The 26,239-nt window shown below is 47.7% G+C and overlaps 2 protein-coding genes across 2 annotated transcripts; one reads left to right on the top strand and one right to left on the bottom strand.

The window, feature by feature from the left end:
* Nucleotides 1–17: 17 nt before the first annotated feature.
* SRP68 (signal recognition particle 68) lies at nucleotides 18–16,586 on the bottom strand. The gene is made up of 16 exons (XM_030015096.1): nucleotides 16,415–16,586; nucleotides 14,201–14,267; nucleotides 13,529–13,642; nucleotides 12,342–12,537; nucleotides 10,939–11,021; nucleotides 10,595–10,704; nucleotides 10,138–10,220; nucleotides 9,754–9,894; nucleotides 6,261–6,359; nucleotides 5,877–5,941; nucleotides 5,407–5,566; nucleotides 4,615–4,709; nucleotides 4,243–4,372; nucleotides 3,718–3,793; nucleotides 2,812–2,864; nucleotides 18–2,336 (listed from the first exon to the last, which is right to left on the bottom strand). The coding sequence occupies exons 1-16, from the start codon at nucleotides 16,569–16,571 to the stop codon at nucleotides 2,109–2,111; spliced, it is 1,857 nt and encodes a 618-aa protein (XP_029870956.1). The 5' UTR covers nucleotides 16,572–16,586; the 3' UTR covers nucleotides 18–2,108.
* Nucleotides 16,587–21,558: 4,972 nt separating this feature from the next.
* Nucleotides 21,559–24,381, top strand: GALR2 (galanin receptor 2). The gene is made up of 2 exons (XM_030016396.2): nucleotides 21,559–21,901; nucleotides 23,300–24,381. Exons 1-2 carry the CDS (start codon nucleotides 21,561–21,563, stop codon nucleotides 24,078–24,080), a joined length of 1,122 nt encoding a protein of 373 aa, XP_029872256.1. The 5' UTR covers nucleotides 21,559–21,560; the 3' UTR covers nucleotides 24,081–24,381.
* Nucleotides 24,382–26,239: the final 1,858 nt, after the last annotated feature.

Below are 26,239 nucleotides of genomic sequence, written 5' to 3'. Positions count from 1 at the left end.
ACTACACACCTCAGAGGTCAGGAATAAAACTTTATTGTTTTCAGATTTCTTATCTGCATTCGACTAATCAGTTATCTGTCAAAAGGTGTTTGACATGAAGAGGCCAATCGCTCTTAGCTTTTTGTAACAGTAACCAATTAGAAAGTGGCCGCAGTACGAGTTTCACTGGAATCAATCCAGGCACCACATAGATTTGTGGTAGGAAAGCAGAAAGGAGTTTGGTTTGCAAACCAAACAGTAGAACAGTTCTCAAAGTGATTTGATATAAAAGCTGAAAAGGAGAGAGAAGCTCAGATTAACATACACAGAAAGAGGTACCATGAAGCAGATCAACCAGCTGATGCTTGCGCCAGTTATTGCATGACCTTTCCTTGTCTAATAGGAAACAGGCTTTATGGGGAAGAGAAATCTGCCTTTCAAGACCATGTTTTCTAGAAATTGTCATCGGATGAATAAATAGTCTTCCACATTTCTTTCAGCTCTACACTTTCCCCTTCTCTTGTAAAATCCCCCTGGCGTCCAGAGGCAAATGGAATTAGCTAGAATACGAGAAATTCCCATTTTGTTTCCATGTTGCAAAAATTAAACACAAACAAGAAGTTCCTCCTCCTTCTCTTACCCCTTTCTGAGCACAGAGTCCTCTTGAAAGTTGCTTTGTACTTTGAGAACTCACAAATCAGATCGACTTGGAACAAAGCAGCAAACATTCATATTAAAATAATGGGAATTGTTAATTCCCCGCATTCATCTGACATGCACACCTTGCATGGAAAATTCCCATGACAACAACTTGATCATTTAAAACAGTTCTTCTGTTTCCACCCCTACTAACTCCAGTGCCTAAAAATGGAGAAACAATGCAAAGTCAAGACAACCAGTGCAGAAGAGTTAAGGCAGCTAGAACAAACTGCTGTTTCACCTTCCAGCTACAGACTTAGTGAAAACCCAAACATTGCTGGTGGAAACTTCCAAATACTTTATTTAGGAACAGTTCTGCCCCATGTACTGTGTTGGGTTTTTTTTTTTTCCCCCTGTTTAAATGATCACAATTATGAAGTTACCCGCATTTTGAAAGTGCCTATCACCACAGCACCTGGGCGCTTTATCAAAAAAAAAAAAAGCTGTCTGGCACGACAGAGATCTATCACTCAAGAACCTACTGGTCTTCTGTTGCTTATTCCTCATTTCAGGTGTATCTACTGACCAAGGATGAGGAAAAAAGCAACAGATGAACTCCAGAAAAAGATCATCTTGTTTTCAGGCAAGGTTTCAATCAGAGACAAAACAAACATTGAGACACCCAACTTCCCATGAAGAGCAAGTAGCTATTTCTAAAGCCACCCACGAAGCTAGTTTCCCAGGAAGCGCCTTGTAGGAATAGGTTCTATACTGTATTTAGATATTTAACAAGATGTGTCTCAATAAAGAAGGATCATATTGGCCCAGAGTACAAATTCAGGTTATACTCTACCACAACTGGGGTAACCATTAACATTTGGTAAGGTATTTGCCATCCTTATCAATAAGGAAAGAGGCTCTATTTTGTAATTTCTGAATGATACATTTTTAAAAAATACAGACACTTCTGGGAGTCAAAAGGGAAGGAGAAGTTAGCCCCCTTGGCTACTGTTTCATAGCCTTGATGTAGGCAGCCTCACCTTGCTGGTTTAGTTCTGCATCTACTTTTGCCTCCATTTCCCCATCACACCCAGATTTCTAGACCCAAATACCAAATTATAGTGTCAAATAATAGGGCAGAGGGAGGAATCAAATTATGCCTATGCCCTGGTCCATGGTAAGTAGATGTGTACTGGCCCTGAACAGGCCACTGGTCACAAAGCAAGCTCCAACTTCTCCAAGCAGAAAGGAATTTCTCTGTGCTCCAGGTTATTTTCAGCTATTTATAGTGTACATATGTTTCTGAATAGATTGTTTGTCTTCAATACACTGGGAGATAATATAAGTGCACAGACATATACACAGAACATAGGGAAGAAGATGGTAAAACTTCCCTCTGTTGGTTTCAGGTGCTGATATTTGTGTCCTAGAACCTCTTGGAGCTTTTCCTTCAATACAGAATAAAACCTCTGTTCCTCACGGGGTCCTGGTTAACTTTTGAATCCAAAGATGCCCTTTATATATCCTGTGAGGCCACTCTTGGCCTTCTGCTCCACCTTGTCCTCCAGAGGTGGGAAAGCAACATGATTAAGGGCCAGGTCAAAGAACAAGGGTTTGCATGGAATGGGCTGGAAGCCCGGAGGGAAGTGCACAAGGCTGACTTGCTTGCTGACAAGAGAAGGATCCAGACAGAAAGTCTCAAACCGTTCCGAGAGTGGCTGAAAAAGACCAGTGCAGAAACACAAATTAAACATGTCGAGTCAAAGCTGACAAGTGTCAAACAAGCAAAGAGGACTGATTAAGCAGCAACTGAGACAACAGAAGCTGAAGTTCCCTTATGTGACATCTTGGGCCCTTGAAAATGATTTGAACCCCTGTCAAAGCATCGCTGCGGGATCTCTGTAAAACCTTCCCATGTGCAGGGAGAAAGCTAAATTAAAAAAAATTAAAAAGATGCCATACTAGAAGCTGCAAGCAGCTGCCTAGCTCCTACCCAAGGAACCCCACTCTGTCAGCCACCTTCCAGACTTGCAGAATGAAAACAAGCCTAATAAAATCTCTTTAATATACTAGTCATGATGAAACTCCCATCAGCATGACATTTCTTGAGTTGCAAGAGACACTCAGGTAACAAGTTAAAAGTAAAGTTCATTAAGAACACTACTGGAATTTGCCTGAGCTCTCAGCTCTTACCTTGCCATCCTTGACCTGAGATGGAGACTCAGTCTCATGAGTATCATTTGCATCTGCAAAATTGAAGAAAAAGCGGTAAGAACAACAGGCTAGATCTTGGCGTAAAGTAAGACTGTCTCAGGAGTCAGCTGTCGTGCAAGCTTAGCTATGAGCCTTGCTTTCTAGGATACACAAGACAATATTTTCAGTAGAATCAACTTGCTTTCTAGACTAAGAGGATCACACACACTCATCTACAGCCAACACAGCTCTCCAGTGATGGAAAGCTTCTCCTTCACATTGTCACGAGAAACTCCTGAAAGAAGCACAGATTTTGAGTTAAGCACAAAGCAGCAGATGATGAGAAGACCCCAGTGGGGTCTGTTAAAACAAGATTAAGGCAATAAAAGACAAGGCAATCCATTACTTATCTTGGGTTTCCAGCAGCAGGCACAGCAAAAACAGCAGCCCAAGAAATCACAAAGTTCATCCGCTCCCCCAAAGTTCCGCTAACCTGGTTGACACTGACGAAGAGCAGAACATCACTGCTCTCCCTTTTCTCAGTAGTTCTCCCAGCTAGGCAAAACTGGGATGAGTAAGGCCAACTTCTTTGCAGTAAAAAAATTAAAACAGTAAACAGAGTGTTCTGTGCAGGTTACCAAAACAGGTACACACCCTCATGAAGCGTTTTCGCATCTCTGGGCAGGGAGCAAGATGCCCAATGTCTACTCATTGGTTGCCTAGCTACACTACACACAGCTAGAAGCAGCTAGAACTGGGGGCGGAGGAAACATTTTCCAGAGCCTACGTAGATCAGAGTGAAGTGGAAAAACACTCGGAACTTCAGAAATTAAATAAAAGGAATGAAATAGCTGCAGGGGCACTATTCAAGAGACGTTAGAGCTCTAGCATAATTGTGCAACTCACCTAATATAGCTGCTGCTTGCAAGGAGTATTTCTCTGCATTGACTTGAGTGATCAGATCCTGAACATCAGGCAGCTCCTAGGTCATTAAAGAAAATCATTTGAGAGCCTGAAATGTGCCAGTTTAAGAGTTAGGGCAAAGGTAAAACCTGACAAAGTAAGAACTAAGAAATTAAGTCCTAGCGCTGATAAGACTTCCCAGAAGGGGAAAAGCTACAGTACAGCCCTTCAGGCAGTACAGAAGTTGTATAACAGAAAATGCACATGTGAGAAAAAGTGGTAAATTGTTATGGAGTTGTTACAGCCAGTCTGCCTCTCCCCCAAAAGCAAGTGGCCAGTTGAAGCGCTTCCGCATCACTAGAAAGTCACTACTATAATGTGTCAAGAAGTCACATTTGTATTACTCTCCTCCCTACTTAAAGACCAGTCTTGAATTGCAATGGCCTGGCACCTAATTGACAATAAATACCAGGACAGAGCTTCTTCATAAACTTCAGCTCTCTTCTACACACAGGATTGGGTTCCTACCTTCAAGCTGTTCATATAAGCTCCAGCTCCTGACTGAACTTCATGGGCATATTTCAGCACTCTTTCATATAAAACAAGAGCTTCACTCCATTTCTTTACCAGGACATAGGACTGTGCAATGAAGAAACACCTGCAACAGTAAAGAGTGGATCCTTGACATGTTTGTTATCCATACCTTCTGCCAACTCAAATGACTGATAACAGGAGATATTGTTAAGTAGCACTGGCCAGTTTCCCTTTAGCATCCAGTCTTCATTTCACAAAAGGGCAGAAGAAACCGCATCAAAGTCCTGTACAGCACATAGAGCTTTGGAATAATAAGCTTTGAAGATGTAATGCCTGCTAAAGAAAACCTGGCTGTTTCTCAGTCACCTGTAAGCTTTGTACACGAGTGTCTTCAATCCAATCTCTTTTTGGAAGTTCTTGTCCTCTTCTAGGCCAGGAAGCTGTGTCAGTTCCACAAGGTTCTGTGCAAAAGAGAGCAAGAGTAACAAATGCAGGCGTTGTTTTCCTCTGGAATCTGCTGGAGTAAGAGAAAGCTGTCCCTTTTAACAAGTCAACAGTACACTCCCATGGAAATAGTTTCCAGTTTTCTAATTATCAGTATGCCAACCTTGTGAAGGACACTCATTGAAACTTGTGCAAGTTTGCCCTCAGGACAGATTTCCTGACACAAACAGGAATTAGGACAAAGACTCCTCAGATTTCACATGAAGTAATTTTTTCATAAGGCATTTCCCTTTCACATTCACAACAGCTTCAGCAACAGGCTCCCACAGTTAATAGAAAATTCATGTGAGAAATTGAGAAGCTGCTTATGAAGAACAAGTGCCTTTTAAGTATTTTTAGCTGCTTTCTCCGGCCAGCAGAAACTAAGGCAGCTAGCAGGGTGCTGCATAAAAGAGTCAAAAAAGCTATCTTAAAACTGCATTAGAGCGTACAACCAAGGGCACCCATTCTAGCAGCACTTTCTGTTCACAGCTAGAAGCATTTTTTTGTGTTTCATGTAGATGTTGAACACCTTCAACAAGGTAACTGTAGGTACTCAGTTGCTCTTCAGACTTCATGGGCAGTTCACTTGCACTGCTGTATTTTCTACAATAACTTTTTGTACCAAAGTTCTCCAGTTAGTATGAAGAATCAGATTTGTTTTCCCAGCCTTACCTGCAAAATGATATCATAAAGACGGATCAGGTCCTGAGGCCGTGGTGCGCGCTTACCATCCTCTTCCGACCGCTGCTGCTGCAGCAGTGCCTTCTGCAGAGACTTTGCCATGCTCTCATTGCGCTTGATAGCTGTTGACAGCTTGATATAAGTCAAATAACTAAAAAGATAAAAGATAAAATACTATTACCAGACTGCCAGAACTACTCAGACATTACTCTTTGTTCTGAAAAAACTCCTCGCCCCAGTCTAAGCTGATACTAGTAGGGGAAAAAACATTTGAAAGGTCAATATGTGAGTCTTAAGTAAAATGTTTTCAAAGCTGCATGAATCAGATCCTTATCCATACAGTCATCCTTTGAGATCCAAGGCCCAGAACAAAAACTCCATAAAACAAAAACAAAAACAAAATCTTGACATAAGAGCATGACTTCTTCACACTAGTACAGGCAGCAATGTTTGCCTATTACCTGTGTAAGTACTGGATGTTGGACACCTTCCCAGAATCATTTTCCAGAGAGTGTTCTCGCTGCTTCTGCATAAATTGGGGACAAAACACTGTATTATTTACTTAGAACTGGCAGCCAAGGGAAGAAAACATCAGAAACAACTCAAGGTTTGGGTAAACCATGGAAGTTTTAACAAACTTCCAGAGAAAAGAACAAGGGCTTCTACATTGCTATTCACTCCCTCCAGTTCTGAAGAGAATAAAATCAAAGGTGACAGACTCTTTTGCAGCTTTTTATTAAAGAAATCCCAGCCGCTTTTACTGTTAAGCAAGTTTAACAATAACAAATCAGTCCCAAAGAAACGCTATGTTGTTGAAAGTAGGAACACTGATGTTTGCTGCTTACCTGGTCTGGTTTCAGATCTTCCCGAACGGCCTGAATGGCATCTCTACACTCACTGAGTAAAGATTCAAACAAGCGTTCCTTTGTCTCCTCATTTTCTGCCTAAGAGAAAAGGAAAGTTGAGACAGATATCTATTAGAAATTTTTGTATTTTGCATCCCATGATACAAGAATTAACTGAGGACATTAAACAAAGTTTCTCCCAAATTATGGCTTTAAGATCCATGGGTAGCTAGAACTCCAATCTGTACCTGTCTGCAGTATGTTCTACAGGGCAAACTGCCAGAAATTGCGGGAAACGTGGTCAGTGCTGAGAAATTACCAGCACCAAAGGCCTAGCACACACAGCTCTGACAGCCTCATCCCTGCAACAGCTACCTTCCCAGCAACTGCCTTCCCTTCCAGGATGGCACCCATGTTGCTCTGAGAACAGCTGAGGTTGGACTGCACTGTGGGAAAGGCCCAGCAACGGAAGAAGAGCTGAGCATTACTGAACTGGCAAACTACCAATGTAGACTGCTCTTGTTATGCTGATTTAACTTTTCTCATGTGGTAAGAACATGTAGATGATTATCTTTTCCACACTCCCACTCTAGTAATGCTCACAGTGGCAATAATTGGCTTGTTTGAAGCATTTTTTAAAGTAACCCTGTATTTTAGTAGGAAGAATGACTGAGTGCTTTTCTGCTGTCACCACAAGTTTTGTCAAAAAACTAAGCAGCTTTTGGCCTTCTGCCCCAAAACCAGAATTTGAAAACAAATTTTAAAAAACAAGTTGAAGCCTGATCTCTGCCTAATGGACTGGCATATCATGTACCCAATTAAACAATGCACCCAAAAGCAAACTTAGCTTCCATTTCAGGTGACTGAGAAGGTAACCAGATGGGGATCACAAGACTCTTACTGATTCAGTAAGAGAAAACTGCCCAGAAACAAACCTCAACCTTAGCAATGAAAGGAGAGATTAAAGTGTATCAGCACTGTGTTATACCACTTCCATGTCATGTAATAGCATAAGATGAACTTTGCTGCAATAAATTTGCAATTGTCCAAATGATTAAAAAACTATCTAAAAACATGCTCACTTGTTTATCTTCTGTAGAGCTCTACAGTCTCTGCCTCTCCGCTTCTCAGGCTTTCAAACCCATTAAGGAATGTTATTTTTAGTCCCTCACAAAGCCTCAGGTATCTTGACCTGAGATGAAGGTGGTTTTGGGGGTTTGGTTTTGTTTTTTGTTTGGGGTTTTTTGTTGTTTGGTTGGTTGGGTGTTTTTTTTTTTTTTTTTTTTTTAAGATTTGCTGCAAGAATTTTTAAGGTGGGACTAACTACTGAGAATAACCAGAGACAAGTTTGACAGCATTCTCAACCTCACCCAGAGGAGCACAGCAATTTCACTGTATGCACAAAAATGAAAGCAGACATAGCTAGATCATCAGTCAAGCACAAACAGGGAAAGGGCTGGGCCGTGCAATGAAACAAGGGCTTTCCTTTTGAAGCAAAACCTCCTAAGGTTAAGCTGATTCTATGCATAAATACACACATGTTCTGATTTGGGAGATATCATATCATAAAACTGAGATGCAAGTGCTACAGCTGGTGATTCAAGTGTCCTGATAAAACAGCACAGGTTCATCTTAAAGAGATCAAGGTTACTAACCCCACTGAACCCACTTCTGAAAGTCTAGGAGTGCTCACTTCTAATTTTTTCTTTGTTCTAAAACACTGTGTATCATCCCTAGAAGTTATTACCACTCATTTTTGCTACAGTCCTAGTTACCAGAGATGACCACAGAATCCTTGAGGCAATACCAGATATGAGCACACTTCCATCGCTCTGCCCTTTAACCTTCTCCCTTCTACCTGGGCTAGCCAATGGGCCCTTGAAGTCATGAATTCAAGTCTACAAAAAGGCTGACACAAGTAATTTTAAACTTGGATTCGTATTTCAGTTTGGCTTATTTGTTCCGTTTCTCCCATTACCAGTAAGATACTGAAGGTGTAATTGCACCGAGAATCTCCACTTTTACACAAAACACACATTTGTGTTTGCTTCCAGTCAAACCTTGAAGAGCACTGCTGTTATGTTAGGGTTTCAACTTAGTGAAGACTAGCAGAAAGGTGCCAAAGATCCCAGGAACCACAGTGCATTTAGCTGAAGCTGGACTGCCCATCACAGCTGACACAGCAACTGCAGAACTGCTTTCAAAAGACCAAGTTTTAGCCTTCTGGGAATGTAAATACTGCTGCTGCATGCTCAGCTCTCACCATTACTAGTTGTGATGTGGTACCACAAATCTCCTCTGTTTAGTCAGAGCTTCCAAAGAACACAAAGCAAGACGAAAACAAATTCAGATCGCTGTTTTGCCACAGCTTTATGGAACAAAGAGGGCAACTAAACTGAAAAGGTCCAACTGCTAGCCTGGCAGGATGGAAATTACATGAGGGAACACTGAACTCTAAGCTGCACTTCCACCTGCTGGCCATACTAATGTACTACCTCCCAAAAAAGTAAATTCAGCAACATATAGGTCGTAACATTAGGACAAGACTGGTTAACACTAATGTTTCCTACCCAGCCACATCCTGTTTATCCTACTCACACTACCTTCTTAACAGTACCCCCTGCTCTTGCCTTATACCTTTGTAGGGTTTTCTTTTTATCATTTAAATTTCTATTTATCATCATTATTCTCCTGATGATAAATGGGTTTTGACGCTGCAAAAAGCCCATCATTAGTGGCAACAATTGTTACCAAAGATCCTTTCACTGCCTTTTCAAACAGCAAGGGTGCTGTATGCAGCCACTGGGAAGCAGAATACACCATCTGGGCACCATTTCCAAGGAAAAAGCCCAATGTGGAAAACTGCATTACTAAAGACATGCATGTGCCACTGCAAGTGTTTCAGAACTGTTACATTTCAAATTGATTTACATCCTGACATTTAGTAATCCTCTTCCTGCTTTTGAGGATTTGCCCAAGTCAAGAAGAGAATGCTATAAATCTCACAGCACCTGCGTCATTTGGCAAATCGCTTTTCGCTGCTGAAAAACACATGACATCGATACATATCTTTTTTCTTGTGCTTGCTCTGAAGCTGGAGCATTTGAGCAAGATACTTAAAGAAATTAGAACAGTAATTCAAAACCAGTTCTCTTAAAATTGTAACCTTCATTTCCAAGTGACTTACAAATAATAATGGTTATCACCCTGCCACTGAAAGGTAGCACTTCTAGGCAACACAGTGTTCAAAAGAGCAGTAATACTCAGAACAGATCTCCCAGACTACCAGTTTGTAGATTGTGGGAGCTATCCCCAACTGACACTTCAGCTTTGGTTTACAGTCAATATTCCCACTTTTACTTTTAGCCTTCCAACCCTAAGTTTAAGAAAAAGATTATTCAAAAGCTTTTAATCCACGTATCACGTAGTATCTTGCACACTGAAGGAAAGAGGACAGTTAGAATACCGGTACCGGAGATGGCTTCTGGGTTACCTGAGCAATCGCTGCTTCGTTGTCAGCCAGCCCCAGCAAGAAGATCCTCACTTTGTCTATCTTCACCGGAACAGTTCTTCCTCTCCACTCCACCTCGCTCATCGTGGCTGCCTGCTTTGCTCGAGTTTGGGTAATCAGCGCCTGTAGAGAACAGACTGAACTTATGAGCTTGAACTTTAAGGTATCCAAAATTGAACCTTTCAAATTCACATTAGACTTGACTATTTTGAAATCAAAGGACTTTTTAGGAAAGGTTTCCCATAAAGCCCAGGCCTGCTTGCTCTCTTCTGGTACGTTTTGGCTCTTGAATGGTGTGTTGCAGCAATATTTATGCTCAACAGAGTGATAACGAACGCTTCATCTTGAAGCATGTAAATAAGTTACCTCCAGTTTTTCTGCAAGAAGACCTTCAGTGCCACCAGACCTCAGCCTCATCTGCATCAACTCATTCATAGCAGACTGGTCACCTGACAGAATTAACAAATCAAGATCACATTTCCATCTGAGTTCACAAATTATTTTGATATAGAAAAGCTAATCAATAGATGTTATACTGGCAATTTGGAGATAAAGGGGATAAATTTGAAATTTCATTCTGAATTCATAAGCAAACTACTCCAAACTGATATTTTGATTTTTTACACAAAACCACATGTACTGTCACAAAATTAGTGTATTTCTCCACTGCTAAACTGACCCTGAACGTGTGCAGAATTTGCCCAAAATATTACTGACTCGCTGCAATGTCACTTGGGCCAGTATTTAACTATCAAGTCAATATTCTTTTCCTGTGAACAAGTCTTGCTCTTTGTTGGCCATTAGGTACCCCACCTTTCCTTACCAATATTATAGGCACAGTAGCGAATGTTGGGTGAGATCTCTTCCACACGCTGATTATACAGTACAGCTTGTTCTTCTGTGAAAGCATTGGCCAGTTTTTCATATATGGTCCTACAGCAAAGAATAAATATTTAACACTGCAGTAAGTGTTGTTTTGTGAGATGCTATCTTAAGGGAAGAGTTTGCGTGTCTACTCTGGAGGATGCCATTTCTTCAGTAGTACCTTCCAGTTAAGTGCACAATTAACTAAACAACTCACAGAGTTGCTGTACATACAGTACATAAACTTACTAGACTGATCCAATACTATTTACTAAATGAAGTTGGTGAAGTGGGAGAACTCACTTGCATTTGTTGAAAGCCTCCATTGCTGCCTTCCACTCCTGGTGTTCAAAACGAAGCATTCCTGTGAGGTAAGCCATGTATGCCTGCAGACAGCACAACGGCAAGTTAATTTCCCTGTGACTGACAGCCTAGTTTGTACAACCTTCAGTATGAAGGCTGCTGAGATGCCTGCAGTAAGTGATTAAGCCTTGGCCTTTTCATTTGGTCTTCCCACCAAAGACAACTGACTTGGATTATGGGTTACTAGGTACCCACCTTTTTTTCTCTTAACTGACACTGCTACATTTCTAAGGAGATGAAAGCAAAGATGTTTCTTGCTTGTTATGCAATCAACATGGTCCACTGATGTCACACAACTTTTCTTTTCCAGCAATAAACTACAAAATGGCAGTTTTAATTAACCTAGTACGACTGCAGCCCCTTGTTCAAAGAGGTTGGTGTCACAACACAGTTGTTATCTTTGTTCCAGGAACTGAAGCCTCGAGTCTTGTGTTCTAGGTAGCTACTTGTCCTAGTTTTGCCTGGGATAGAGTTAATTTTCTTCCTAGTAGCTGGTACAGTGCTGTGTTTTGGATTTAGTGTGAGAATAATGTTGATAACACACTGATGTTTTGGTTGTTGCTAACTCATGCTTATCCTAAGTTAAGGATTTTTCAGTTTCCCATGCTCTGCCGACTGAGCAGGTGCACAAGAAGCTGGGACGGAGCACAGCCAGGACAGCTGACCCGAACTATCCAAAGGGATATTCTATACCATAGAATGTCATGCTCAGTATATAAACTGGGGTGAGTTGGCTGGGAGGGGTGGACCACTGCTCAGGCATCGGTCAGCGGGTGGTGATGCATTGTGCATCACTTGTGTTTTCTTGGGGTTTATTGCTCTTTCTGTTATATTCCTTTTCATTACTATTATTATTATTATATTTTATCGTAGTTATTAAACCGTTCTCATCTCAACCCACGAGTTTTACTTTTTTTTTTTCCCCAATTCTCCTCCCCATCCCACTGGGAGTGGGGAGGAGTGAGCAAGCGGCTGCGCGGTGCCTAGTTGTTGGCTGGTCTTAATCCACGACACTACTTTAGGGCGTTTCACAAATAGGTAATTCAACAGATGAGCATAGTTTCTTAAACGTACTGCTCTCCAAAGCAAGGACAACCATTTGATACCCATAATCAACTTCTAAACACCAGGTCCTCATCTTGGCTAGTGCCACTAGTTATTTCTGCAATTCCAGCAGCTGCATTAATAGCAAGTCCAAGCTACTCAAAAGGAGACATTATCCAGTTCAAGAATCAGTCCATTTTGATTACCTATTGCTAGATGAGAATAATCTCTTCACCCAAAACCCAAAGGTTTCTTGTTCAGCTTTTGCTGTAAAACAAGATCAAACTATCAGTGGTTACCTGAGCTTCCAGCTTTGTTTTGGCATCCACTCGGTTACTTTCACACAGTCGCTCCAGCTCCTCAGCATGTTTCACAGCTTTGCGCAGGCGAGACAGCAAGTGAAATCGTTTGCGAGGCTCTGTGTTTGCTTCTTGTTTCAGCTGCATAGCATAACTCCAGGCTCTCTCTGCATCCATCAGAATCAACAGCAAATACCTACAGGGCAGAGGAAAATTAATGAAAAAATAACTACATTCAAACAAGAACGGCCACATCGCTACTAGTTCTTTGCCATGTGATCTGCAAAGTTTGGTAACACAAGTTCAGCTTGGTTAATAAGAGGTAGATGCTTTTATTTCTTAATATTCTAAGCACACAAAGTCACATTATTCCTAACTGTTTTCTACTGTACTTCTCACTACAGAAACGTAATTACCCAACTGAGGAAAAGAATCTGGTATCATTCTGTAGCACCACAGACATTGCAAAGACAAGGGATTTATGATTTCAGGTTGCTCTTCAAACTGGTTCAATATGGGTAAACATGTCTGTTTTCCCACCAGCTAATGCTATAATGCATCTGGCTTCTTAACAATACAGGTGAAGACAGCATCGTGTTTTCTTTTCCCCACAAGAAAAGAGGAGACAGCAGACATTTCAAGTGTTTCTAAAAGATGAGAAATGAGCCCAAGATCCCGGCTATTCTCCACATACTCTGACAAGCATTCTGCCAGATTTTGAAAATCTAAGTAATACTTGCAATCCAGTATTTCTGTTCAAAGGGAAGGGATTATGTCTCCAACCACAACCTTGCTGGCTACACCATTTATGTTATCAGCATTCACATGGCTACCTTGCAGCAGATCTGAATAAGAATCTCCTCTTTAATATCAAAGTAATTTACTGATTATGAAAAGAACCCATTTTAGCAGCTATGAGGGAAGAGAAGGAACTGGCTGTTGCTGCCCCCTCTTCTCCTACTTGTTCACATGATGAAGTGGGACCTGAGCAGTGCCTCTTCCCCCTGTACCACAGCCTGAACTTTCATCTTTTATTAATATCAACAACACACATCTCTGAAAAGAAGCGTTTCTGAGTATATTGTACAAGAACAGTTTTCCACCACACCCCCATGAAAATAAATTACTGAAATGAAAGAAACTGTTCACCAGTATACTGAATGCTTGATTCCATCCAGTGACTGTACCTGTTGTCTGAGAGAATCTCCTCAGTTACCTTCTTCCCAGTGAACTTGTGCCTGTTTCCCATCTTGAAGTTGAGAGTTTTTCGGAGCCGCCTTAGCCTACGGGAGCAATAACCCCTAAAGAAAAATGACCACAGTCAGTCTGGCCAAAGAACAACTTTGTTTCTGTTTACTGCTCTCTCCAACCAGAAAAAAAGGACTAAAGGCTGTGACAGATGTTTTAACAACTAAGATCTCCATATGTGACATAAGGTAAGAGGTAGTTCAGAAACTACCTGTAAACCAGCGGTTAATAAATACAAGAAAGGTAAGAAGACACATAATAATTCCTGATCTTGAAAAATCAGAATTATGTTCTCCTTACTGTCTAATTGCTTTATGTGTGTTTATTGAACACTCAGTTCTGGAAGAGTATAGTGATTATCAGTGAGGTGTTAACAAACGAGCTCTTAAAGGGCAACAGAAAAACAAGAGCCAGTCTGTACCCTCCTAAATGGAACAGTCACAGCACATTACATCTAACGAAAAAAGTGTACGTTGCTTCACATGAAACAACCTGTCAAGGGGTATTTACTTGGCAGATCATTTTTGTTGCCTGATACAGTAGGTTTACATGTCACATGAAGTAAGCCAAGTCACATTAGAAACTCCAAGACATCCACACTGTTTACTAACCTGTACCTCTGGAAGTCTCCGTGTCGTAAACCGTGCTGCTGCTGAGACTCCTTCACAATCTGAAGGACTGCGATTTGCGTTAAGGCAGATTGACAGTACAGTCTGTTACCAGTTCTTCGTTCTACCCCAAAATAACAGAAGGAATCTCTATAGGTTCTATTAAGCAAATGCACTTTGAACAGAGGGGCACCCGAAAACCTCCTAAAAACACACAGCTGAAAGAAGTGATGGTCCTAAAAGACCTCATGACTGCACTGCTTACTTCAGAGCTTTATGACTTTCATCAAGGCCAGGACTAAGACATACCACAGGCACCTCCTCTTACAGGCAACCACAAGAGCCTTGCTGTTACCAGAGCTCGTTTCAGGATAACAAGCTATGCCAACTGACACATCTAGGCTAATATAACTGACTGCCCTAGCTACACTACACCGCCTCCCCAGTCACACTTGTGACACAGTTCTGTTGGCAAAACTGAAATAGAGAGAAGCTTTCCTGCCCTTAAACGTTCCATCTCTCAGGAAAAGGATAGAAGTATACTGAGCAGAGTCACTGCTGCCTTCCTGACACAGCTTCCACAAACAAACTGCTTTCTGAATACAGAGAACCTCACAAAAAGAGCTTTTGGGAAGTATTCAGGGGGCTTATTTTCTACTCAATTTTTCAACACATTTCTAGTCTTACTGCATTATTACTGTAACAAGTACTCTGTGAGAGAATGCACTGGCCTGTGCCTTGCAATAGCATCACTCCATGATTTCCATCCGGTCTTTGCATTCTTTAGCATATTTGCCAATTTCTGTGCATCCTTTACTTGCTTTATTCACTTAGTTACACTACCAAATAAAATCACGCTGTATTCTAATAAATTTGCTGACGTTATCCATTCAGCTTACAAGGCAGATTATTTTGTAAAAGAAAATCTCCATCATAGACAAGAAACCTCTGTGCTATATGTATTTATATCCCAAAATTTCCCTTCTACGCTTTACCAAGAAGCCTTAAAAAAAAAAAAACAAAAACCACAAAACCAGACTACACAACGACCCCACCAAAAGAAACGCTATTACTATGGCTAGAGAAAAAGAAACTACCAGGCTTTTAAAGTTTAAAATGGTGGATGTCTATTGAAGTGTTTTCTTGGAATTACACATAAAAAAATGTCTCTTTAGTTTAAGTATTAAAGACCTGCATCAACAGTTATTGCACTGAATTAGTTTGCATTTGTAGAACAAACAAGTCAAACTGCAATGTCTCAACATAGCACTCTTCATCCTTGCTGTCTACCTTAAGTATTTTTTCAGACTGTCTTTTATCCTGTGCAGTTACTCACTGAATTCATATCCCCTATATTATTTACTTTATCATTGACTTAGGTATTCTTAACATTACCAGGGCAATTACTATGTCCACATCTTACTCAATAGTTACTAACTTTACAACAGCTGCCATATGCTAAATGGAAAACTGCAACCTTCTTTCACTTGGGTTTTCCTCTTACCCAGAAGATAAAACTCAGCTCTATCACAGCTGTGCAGCCGGACTAGGTTCACATGAAAGTTTCACATACAAAAATGCCACAAGCTTTACGTGCCACGTCAGATTTTAGAAGTGCTAAATCTGGAGGAGCCCGTTTGCCATCTCAGCATACCTGTTAAGATTTATTTTATCCACTACTGCCTGCTTCAAGCATTAATATTACCGCCAGAAGATTACTGACAGGCTGCTCATATCTAGAGCATGCAGCCTAGCGCAGAGTTCTGCTTTGAAGGCTGATGACAGCTGTCACGCGTTTCAGAAAGAAAAGCTGCAAAGTAAAGAATAAATCCACAACTCAGAGATGCAAAACTGACTCTCCGGTTTCATCCACGTCAAACCCTCACCCCCAAGGACGGCGAGGGTTAGCCCAGGCCGTCGCACCGACACGCTCACGCCAGCATCGTCCGGCACCGCCGGGGCCCCGAGCCCAGGGCTCCCAGCCCGGCTCCCGCCTGAGGCACGGGTCCCCGCGGCCTGGGCGGACCCGCCGCCCCTCTGCACAGGGGCAGGGGAGTCTCCGCCGCCTCGCCCGGCCCTCTCCCGCGGGGAAGCAAAGTCGGCCGTGCCCGCCCGCCCAGGGCCTGCAAGCCCCCGCGCTCCCCACAGCGGCCGCCACGTCCCCCCGCCGCCCACGGGGCCGGGCCTGCCACGTTCCCCTGCCGCCGCGCAGGATGCTCTCCAGGCCCAGGCTGTCGCCGAGGCTACCGGCCTGCGGCCCCACCGGCCTCTCGTTCTCCTTGTTCTCCTCCGCGCCTCCTCCGCCTCCGCCGCCGCCGCCGCCGCCTCCCGCCCCGCCGCGGCCGCCGCCTGCGCTCTGCCGCTCCGCCGCCATCTTGCGCCAGGGCCGCCGCCGCCGCGCTGCATCATGGGCCGGGGGAGGAGAGGCGGGCGCTGAGGCCATGGCGAGCGCGGCCGCCGCGGGGGCAGATGGGATAGGGGAGGACCCGGGGCGGGAGGGGGCTGTCTCCCAGGAGTGGGCGCCCCACTCGGGACTGGGGGCTCACGCAGGGTTTGGATACATCCTCCCAGGATTGGGACCCCCAGCCCCGTCCCCCTCCTCTGCCCCAGGGTCACCCCCCGGCCCCAGGATCAGCCTCCCCCCAGCCCTGTCCCCCTCACCCACCCGAGGCAGACCCCCCAGGCCTCCCGTACTCCTGCTCAACCCCTGGCTAAAGGGCTGGCCCTGCCCCGCTCAGCACCAGCCAGGCAGCTGAAACTCAGTGAAACCGTGTCTTTCCTAGTAAAATAAGTGTGATCTGGGGGTGTAGGTTTGGAGACCCTAATGCAAAGCTGCTCTGCAGGGCTGGCTCTGAGGTTTTCACCTCCCTGAGCTGGCTGAACTGACCGGAGGACGCTCGAGCGAATGGCGGCACCTTCATTAACCAAAGCATCCCAGGAAAGGGCTGAGGACGAGTCCGTGGCTGAAGGCTCAGCCGCAGCCCTGGGAAGCCAGAAGTCCTTGCAAACCCAGACGGTGCTTGAGCTGAGACGGCTGACGCCAGGCTGCTGAGCGGCAGAGGCAGACGTACCCACCCTGGTCCTCAAACAACCCCCAGGTGCCAGTTTCTGGGAGCAGGGACTCGTCGGGCACTGCGGGACCGGTCCCCGCAGGGCGATGCTGTACCTGGCCGGTGCAGGGCCATCCTGGGGGAGCCTCTCCTTCCCTTTGTACCTTCCCGGGACACCTTCGAGCGTGCTGGTCTGGGCAGCCCTTTAGGAGAGCAGGTTTGAACTCCCCCAGGCCAAGCACTAGCCAAAATCTCCCACCTCCAGCCACAGGATGTGTAGGGCAGCAGGGAGCACCTTTACCCCAGTCTGATTGTATACCTGGTAAAAGAAGAGAACCTCTGCTGTTATTTAAAAGCCCCAAACACACCCAAATCCAGGAGCACTTTCCTGCAGCTATTTAAAGGTATAAACCTGAGGGAAGCGGTGGACACCAGGTCCTCTTGTGCGAGGGGTTTAAATATTTGACTCAAGCTTGGAGATGCCTCTTTAGGGACAAACACCAAACTGTTTTCTGAATACCTACTGTCCTAAACAATTGCAAACATAGCCATTATAACACTGAGCATTACAAGCTGCTCCTGATATAGTAAAAGTTGAAAGATCAAGAAAATGAGAATGAGCAAGAGGGAACCATGAGCAATCACAAAGCTTAATTAAATGTTTGATGAGTTCATGATCTTGCTGAGAAGGCACAAGCAGAGGCCTTGCCTGATAGATAGGGCCACAAAAGATAAGAACTCCTGCCTTTGTTCCCATCCTTGTAGATAATTTAGCTTAAACTAGCCATATGGTTTTACATCACTAATGAAAACTTAGATAACAAGAGCACTAACAAGCATTTTTACGGACTAACGAGCATTCTTTAGGATAAGATGTACCAAAACATGTAAAGGCCCATACTGCGCAGAATCACCTGAGGAGGGTCAAGTAGCAAAGTGAGGAAGACTATGGAAGACCACCAGAGGACTCCTGAAGACCACCAGAGACCTTCAATGCGCCTGCGTAAAGGACATTTGCATACGCTAATAGTTTCCCAGAAAACTAATGAATTTGTATAACATTTCTCGGAAACCTAGTGAATATGTATGTAGAACATGTACTTAACCTGCACAATTAGGCCTGATGGTGTGCACGATAGGTGGAGCGATCCCCCGTGCACCCAGCGCTGCAATAAAGAACGCCTGCTTTCTAAAACTCCAAAATCGAGTCTTAGAGAGTTTCTTCAACCAGCTTTTTCAGTATTGCTCCAATAGCTGTTCCCACTGGGCTCACCCCTCCCAGACCTGTCTCTGCCAGCCCAGGGCTCTGCCTGCCTTTGGGGCCAGCAAGGCTGGCTGCAATTTGCTGCTGCCATGCAACAGCAAGCAGCAATTTTTGCTCCTCTCCCCTTCTGAGGGCTCAGCTATGATCTCTTTTCTCTGATTTCAAAGCTCTCCTTCCCTCTCATGGACATGAAAGCTCAAAGAGGAAAAAGAAAACCCAAGTCCTCAAGCTGCAGCTTTCCACTGTAAATCTTTTAAGCCATTTCGGTCTGATTTGGATTTCCACTGCATCTCCCAGGGATACATTCCCTATCTAAACCAAACTGTGTTTCAGGATGATGCTTGAACCAAGCAGACACATGTCAACTGAAGCATGTTTTACAAACAACAGCTCCTCTCTCATGGCCGTGGTGGTTCAGACAGACTTGTGTTAGGTTGGCACTGCAGCACCCGCGGTCAGATGCCCCAATGCAAACACGTGCACGTTGCACACCAAGGGACCTGCTCCAACAGCAGAACAGCCATCAGGTTTATCACAGGCACGTCTCTGCCATGCCGCCTTCCTCATATGCTGGCATGAAGCTTTGCTGCTCCTCTGGAGTCTGTAAGCGGGAGGATAAAACTGTCAACTGCTGGCTTGGTGCGTGGATTCCTGCTGCAGAGCTGGCTCTGCTCTTCCCCCAGGACAGAGGGAGAGGAGGACAACACAAACCTGCGGCGCTGCATGGAGTGGAGCCTTGGTTGAGAGCCTTACAGTGAGGTGGTGGGTCTGAGCCATCTTTGGCATTGCAGGGAGAGCTGTGGAGGATAAACCCACTGAGGGTTACCAGCTCCAGAGACTCACACCATGCACAGACCATCCCTGTGCCACCAGCCCCTGCAGCCTGGGAGGGTTGGTATCCTTACAAAGTGCCTTTTCCTTTTGCTTTCAGCCACCCTTGGAGACCAGATCCCCAGCCTGCTGCACCCCTGCCCAAATAACCCATCTATGTCTCAGGCCAGGAATTTATTTTGCAGTTTCTGGATGGGGTATCCTCCTACTGATCTTTGCCTACAATGCTGCGGGTGGCGAGTTGCGCTGGTGTTTGGGAAGAAACTGTTTTAATAGTCCCACTCTGCAGCATGAGGGTAGACCTGGCCTCTCTGTGAGCTGACGGGAGCTCAAGGGAGACCAAAGACATCGCTAGCATCAATAAACCCAAATGCCGGTACCTTGCTGTGGCTGTTTGAGGGCACAGGGAGCCGGGGCAGTTCCCGCAGGGTGAAAGCTCCCTGGGGCTGGGCTTTCCCCACGAGCTGGCCCTGCAACCTCCAGGTTGGGGATGCGGCGCAGCCCTGCCGAGGGCAGAAGTGACTCCCCGAGGGCATGTGGCCGGTCTGGGACCAGGAGAGGAAGGCAGAGCTGTGCTGCTGTGTCTCAGCACCTGCTGTGCCCTGTGGGATGCCTGGCATTCTGTGGCACTGCTCCTAATTGCCTGCTTTCCCCTGCGAGATAACGTCAGGAACAGAGCGTCCGCACACCAAAGTGGTGTATTTGCTTCCCTGTGCATTCGCTTCCCCATGTACCTTGTCTGTGTAGCTGAACAGAAGCCGGTTTGGTGGAGCTGCTCGGGGACTGCTGAGGGTGACAGGGGTTCTCTGTCCCATGGCAGCAATGTCACAGGGCTGTGACTGTCCCCAGACCTCCCAGCACTGCCAGCAGGCTTAGGTCTGAGCATCCATTAAGACAACTGAGAAGCTGTGGAGTGGGTTAGGTATAGGAGTAATTGATTTGTTAAATATTTCTCTCTCCACAGGAATAAAGCAAGACAGCCTGGGGGCTAGATAAAGTGTCCTTGGAGAGCTGATTGCACCGGCCAGTCCTGAGACTTCCATCTGTGAAGGCTTTGAAGGAAGAAAACAGGCAATTCTGCAGGCAGGAAGAGAAGACAGATGTCAAAAAGATTTGTTCTCGCCGCAGTGATTTACCCTGAGCCCTCAACCCTGGGGAGAAATACCGATCCTCCCGCAAACCTGATCTCGGCTCTGGGGTGTTTAGGTGCAAGGATTTAGCTGCGTACCGGACAATTTGGACACATTTGCAGCCCGAGAGGACCCCATTCCTAAAAAAATACATGCCGCAGCCCCTGGGGTTAGACAAGCCCTCTCCCAGTGACCGCTACCGGGGGGGGTAGCAATAAGGGAGACCACCCGGACACCCCACTTTGGGTGTCCAGCTCGGCTACCGCAGCCCCATCCCGGGGGGTCGCGCCACCAAAGGACATTTTACCCCGCCGGATTTACACCCCCGCCCCCCTCCCGGACCAACCCGGCCCCGGCCCGAGCCTCTCTCCTCGGGGCGGGCGGGGGGGGGGGGTCCTGCGGCCGTCGCTCGGAGGACCGGTATTGATCCCCGCGGGGAGCGGGGCCGGGCTCCCCTCCCCGGGGCCGCGGCGGAGCGGGCTCGGGGCGCGATGCGCGGGGCCGGGCGGGAGCCGCCGCCCCGGAGCCCCCCCGGCTTTCCACCGCTCCCCCCACCCCCCCGCGCTCCGCCGGCGGGAGGGAGAGCGCCGAGCCGCACCGCCGGAGCCGCAGCGAGCGGCCGCGGGCTCTCAGCCGACCCGGAGGAGGTGAAAGGCGCCCGGCTCCCGTGCATCCTCCACACCCCCACACCCCCCCTCCCTCCCACCGTGTAACCCCGGCCGGCTCTCCGTGCGCCCCGGCGGGTCCCCCTGCACACTCTCCGTGCACCCCTTTTCCCGTGCATCTCAGGTACGCTCCCTGCTGCGCTCTCCGTGCACCCCCTTTTCCTTTGCATCCCTGCTGCGCTCCCCATTGCTCTCTCAGTGCACCCCCTTTCCCGTACATCCCCGCTGCGCTCACCGCTGACCTCTCCGTGCACCCCTTTTCCCGTGCAATCCCTGGTATACCCCCCCATTGCTCCCTCCGTGCACCCCCTTTCCCGTGCATCCCCACCGCACTCTCCGTGCACCCCCTGCGCGCCTCCCCAGTGCATTCTCCACTCACGCTCCCCCATCCATCCCCGCTGCACGCTCCTTGCACTCCCAGCCATGAACAGCTCGGCAGTGGGCTCCGAGGCGGGCTGGCAGCCCGAATCGGTCATCATCCCGCTGGCGTACCTCATCATCTTCCTCGTGGGCACGGTGGGCAACTGCCTGGTCCTGGCCGTGCTGCTACGGAACGGGCAGGTGAAGAACACCACCAACCTCTTCATCCTCAATCTGGGGGTGGCCGACCTCTGCTTCATCCTCTTCTGCGTCCCCTTCCAAGCCACCATCTACACCCTGGAGGGCTGGGTGTTCGGGCCCTTCATGTGCAAGGCCGTCCACTTCTTCATCTACCTCACCATGTATGCCAGCAGCTTCACCTTGACCACCGTCTCCCTCGACAGGTAGGAAAGGGGAGGGGGGGACTGAGGCTCCCCCTTCTCTGGATCCCCCCCCCCAGGCAGGAGAGGGGACAGAATCCCCTGGAGCGAAGCCCTGATGGCTGCAACCTCCCAGGACTCCTGGGGGAATCCAGGAGCATTTCCCAGTTCCCCTGTGCAAGGAAATGCAACCACCAAGGATAGAGTCCAGTAGAGAGAGTTGGATTGGGACCCCTGTCCCCAGTGCCCAGCTGGAGGAAGCTTTCAGACCCTGAAGCTGTAGGACTGGTCTGCAGGCTCTGGCAGCTGAAGGGGGGGATAGAAAACCAGAGAGACAAAAAGCTCAGTCCCTGCACTGCCCCGGCTCTTCCTGGGATACGTGGAGAAAGCCCCTACCATCCCAACAGCCCACGGCAAAGCAGGCAAACCTCAAGGAGGAGAAAGACACTGGGATGTTTGAGCTGGGACACTGCTTTTTCCACCCTCCCCTTTTATTACCAAAAAGCCCCTTTCTGTCCCAGTGCTGTCCCTTGTCCTAGTGACTGTCCCAGCCTGGCCCAGGGTGGGTTTTATCTGGGAGGCTGTGTAAAAGGCAGCCTGTTGCTCCTGCCTGCGCTTTACCCCATGCTAGCTCAGTCCCTTCCTCTGCAAGGGCTGGTGAGTTGCTAACCCACAGCAAGCAAGAAGCAGGGAGCTCCTAGTGCTGCTCTGCTCAGTGTCCAAAACCTGAGATGGGATGCGGAAAGTCCCTGTCAAAGTCACCTGGGAAAGAGCTGTGGCAGCCCCAGAGCAGGGCTGGATGTGTCTTGCCATCCCAGCACGGCACTGTGCTGGCTGTTGGGACAGGTCCCCCCCCGCCTCAGCCCCTCACGAGGTAAAACACAGCCAGGGTCTGCCTCTCCTTCTGCATCCCACAGAGCTGGGAGGAACAAAGGTGTCGAGCAAGAGGGAGCTTGCACAAGCCCCCAGATCTGGTGGTGATTAAGGAACCAGCTAATTACAGAACTGAAAATGGGTGACATGCTGTCACATGTGCCAGCATGAGCAACACGGTGTCTGGGGATCCTGGGGACTTGCTCCTGCCTTCATATCCTCACTGCTGCTGTCGCTTGTGCCAGACAGACTGCTGATCAAGTGAGGAGCTGCTGGATTAGGGAGAGGGACAGAAGGGGACCATCCCCATCTTCCCCACAAGCACTGCTGGGAGCAGAGAGGGTGTCGGGACAGGGTCAGGGGAGAGGATCTTCCTCACCCCACTATGATGCACAGGGATCCTGAGAAGCACCAGGGAATCAGGTGTGTAACTAATTGCCCTGGAAAGCTCAGATCCATTACTTTTGCCCTTTCTCCAGTCTGCTCTTGGAGCAGCTCTCTGTGCCCTCCCCAGGACTGCAGTCATGTCGCTCTCCCTTTCCTGTGCAGGTATTTGGCCATACGATACCCCCTGCACTCAAGGGAGCTGAGGACACCCAGGAACGCCCTCACGGCCATCTGCTTCATCTGGGGGCTTTCCTTCATCTTCTCAAGCCCTTACCTCAGTTACTACCAGGAGTTCCAGTTGGCCAACCTGACCGTCTGCCACCCCATCTGGGAGATCTCCCAGCGCAAGGTCATGGACATCTGCACCTTCATCTTCAGCTACATCATCCCAGTGCTGATCCTGAGCCTCACCTATGTGCGGACTATTCACTACCTGTGGAGGTCCGTGGACCCTCTCCAAGACATGTCAGAGTCCAAGGCAGCCAAGCGGAAGGTCACCAGGATGATCATCATTGTAGCCGTCCTATTCTGCCTCTGTTGGCTGCCCCATCACCTGGTCATCCTCTGCGTCTGGTTCGGGTACTTCCCCCTCAATCATGCTACATACGTGCTCCGCATCCTCTCACATCTCATCTCCTACGCCAACTCCTGTGTGAACCCCATCGTCTACGCTCTGGTCTCCAAACACTTCCGCAAGGGCTTCAAGAAGATCTTCAGCTGCCTCTTGCACAAGAGGGCAGCCAACAAGGTGCACGTGGCCCAGGTGACAAACACTGTCAGCACGCTGGAGGCAGAGCTCAGTGAGGTGACCCACATCAGCGAAGCCCTGCCCGGGTGCTCTTCCATGCACTGCAAGGTCCCAGCCCAGCCCTGGGAGGAGGCAGAGCTGGTGGGACACCAGCAGAAAGCAGATGGCTCCTTCATCACCTTCAAAGTCACCTAGCAGAGCTTCTTCCTATCCCACGGCTTTGCAGTCTCCTGCAGCATCGCAGGCCTGGGGATGGGATACATTTTGGGTTGAAATGCGTCAAATCGTACCCATTTTCATTCAAATGCACCCAGATATCATAACTGTTAAAGCGATGCTGCTGACTACAGACTCAGCCAAGCAACTGACCGTGGATCCAACAGCAGGATTTGCTTCCACCAAGCACTTGCTGAGAGCAGAGAGATCAAACCCCCAAATCAACTCTCATGTGTAATCACCTGTTCTTCTGTCGGGGACGAACTTACACCCTGTTGCATCTACACCTGGAGCCTATTGAAAGCTCTGGTCCCTCCAACCAATGCAGTGTCTGGCTGGAGTTAGCAGGGTGCACTTTTAGGGACATTTGGGAAGTCTTGGTTTTTTTGTGTCCCAGTTCAGGAGCTGTGTCCCAGGGCAGCACCGTCCACAGCCACGTGGGCACAAACCCAGCTCAGGTAGGAAAATCTGGGAGAGAAGCATAGAAATCAGGAGACAAACCTTCCTCGTGCAGCTGGTGCTGGCTGGGCTTTCACATCTCCCTGGGGCTCGTGGCTCGGAGGAGGTTTCCCCAAGATGGAGCACAGCTGGAAGCAGCAGCCGTAGCTCAGATGAGCACTGTACTCCAAGTATGGGACAGCTGAGGGCACGGGCCACTGCCCTGTGCTGCCTACCATGGCTCATCCCCACCATTTCGGTGCGTGCAAGGCTCTGCAGAGCATCTGGAGGTCACCAAGGACCAGCAGGGAGGGAGGCTGTTTGCAGGGGGGGCACAGCCATGGCCCCACAGGAGAGGTTGCGCTGCCAGGGGAAGCAGAGGAGGACATCAGTGGGTCAGCGCTGGGGGAGGATTTTAATGCTTTCAGACAGCTTGGGCATAGCTCAGCATCTCAGCCCAAGGGAGGCGGTTGAGGAGAAATGCAAAGCAGGGCATGGGCACTGCTTTCCTGCAGCCGCGGTGTGGGGCTGGACAGCCGGGGCTGCGTGAGTGCTGGGGGACACCAGCCAGCCGGGGAAGCCTCAATAAAACCCTCCACCCTGCATCCCGTGTCCAGCTCCCTTGAGACACCCCACAGTCTGCATTGGAGGAGAGGCGGGTGCTGGAGGGGTGGTGGGACCCACTGGCCCAAGGGAGGTCACAGGCAGTGGGGGCAGTGGAGGGAGTGGGTTACGGCCAAGCACATCCATTGGAGGGGGGGGGGCACCGTGGCGCGAGGAACGGCACTGCACTCCCCTTAATGCAGCTGTACCCTCGCACAAGAGGCTGACGTGGCTCCTGCACCCCCACTCTTAACACTGCAAAGGCTCCACGAGCAGCTGAGCCCTGTGACTACCAGCAGCTGAGGGCTTTATTTAAAGACCCACCATTTTCGGTACCAGAAGAGCATCACTGGAATAGGATCAATTAACTCTTTTGAAAACCCTGTGGCAGAGCATAGCCAGAGGAGGCGGTGAAAGCGCACAGGAGCTGGGACAAGCTATCCTGAGCATCCCTGCAATTCCCAGGTCTTTACCCCAACAGCACCAAGCACCCGTGAAGATCAGGTCTCTATAAATGGTCATTAAAGGGGGTGTAAGTCTGTCTGCACAGATTTCTCTCCTTGTGAATCGCCATGGCAGAGCTCCCCAGGACTGGCACGCATTGTAGGAGACTATTTCTAGCTGGGACCTTGGCTCTCCCTGGGGGTCTGCTCCAGGGTCCAGGTCCTGATGCAGCCTTCCTCCACACTGTGCTGCCCTCCACCCATCCCCAGCTTGGCCTTTCTTCCTAGGAAGCTTTTGGCTGTAAAACATTTGTTTTCCTCTGCTGACTGTTATTATAACCAGATCTTCCTGTCCCCACACAGAGGGCCATAAATCGGCCACTGCCTCATATCAATAAGCATTATATTTAGTCTAGCCCTGCTCACGGCATAAGTCACAGAGAGCAAGCATATAAACAGCTCCATTACGTACATCTGCATTTATCTCCCCTACTGAACCCTTCCCAACCAGGAAAAACATTGAATCAGCCATGCCAACACGAGTAAAAGCCTTATCTTCCTCCCACACTCATCCACCTCTGCTCGGAGAGCTGCAGGATCTGGCTCTAATGGATCCCCCCCACAATGAGGGGTTCAACCCCCTCTCCTGGACAC

The sequence above is a fragment of the Aquila chrysaetos genome, chromosome 5 (assembly GCF_900496995.4).
Source record: "Aquila chrysaetos chrysaetos chromosome 5, bAquChr1.4, whole genome shotgun sequence".
Lineage (NCBI taxonomy): Eukaryota > Metazoa > Chordata > Aves > Accipitriformes > Accipitridae > Aquila > Aquila chrysaetos.
Note: the sequence above shows the minus strand (reverse complement) of the source record. Positions and strands in the feature narration are given on the sequence as shown.